The sequence below is a fragment of the Arachis ipaensis genome, chromosome B08, assembly GCF_000816755.2.
Source record: "Arachis ipaensis cultivar K30076 chromosome B08, Araip1.1, whole genome shotgun sequence".
Classification (NCBI taxonomy): domain Eukaryota; kingdom Viridiplantae; phylum Streptophyta; class Magnoliopsida; order Fabales; family Fabaceae; genus Arachis; species Arachis ipaensis.
In genome coordinates this window covers 4,587,118-4,587,591 of record NC_029792.2, presented here as the reverse complement: position 1 = coordinate 4,587,591, position 474 = coordinate 4,587,118, and the positions used below count along the sequence as shown (strand labels likewise).

General features: G+C 44.7%; 1 protein-coding gene across 1 annotated transcript in view; it reads right to left on the bottom strand.

Moving 5' to 3' along the window:
• Positions 1-474, bottom strand: part of LOC107613093 — a gene marked incomplete in the record, with an annotated part of 5,315 nt that overhangs the window by 3,577 nt on the left and 1,264 nt on the right. Inside the window, 1 exon segment of the mRNA XM_016314945.2 lies at positions 95-474. Coding sequence (XP_016170431.1) covers positions 95-474 — 380 coding nt within the window.

The following is a 474-nucleotide window of genomic DNA, read 5'->3' as shown; positions in this document are numbered from 1 at the left end:
TCTTTCACATATTCTGCAAATACTGTAAATATAAAAATTATATATTAAAAAAAAGAAAGAGAAAAGAAAAGATACAGAACATTTGTGAGACAACCTGAATGCGATTGCGGTGGGGGAAACGGGATACAGCCCGGTGTTCAAACAACTCCTGAACTTCTCTTTGCCTTTCCACCTCAGCCTTCTTGAGCATATCAAGCAGAACCTGCCGGCCACGCAATCTACGGATTCCCCTCCGTGTATGCTCAGATTGGCCGTCATGCTGATTAACAACGAATCCATCCCGAACACGATCAATTTGGTTACCGATCTCTAAAGATTGGTCTTCCCTGTTTTCACTAGAAGACACAACTCTCTGCTGGCTACTCATCTGTACCCACTCCCTAATGATACTCACCCTCTCCTGCTCAGTTTCCCCAAGCCACTGTCTCCTTGAACCACCACTTCCTCTGGGAACATTTGATGCACGATGATCCC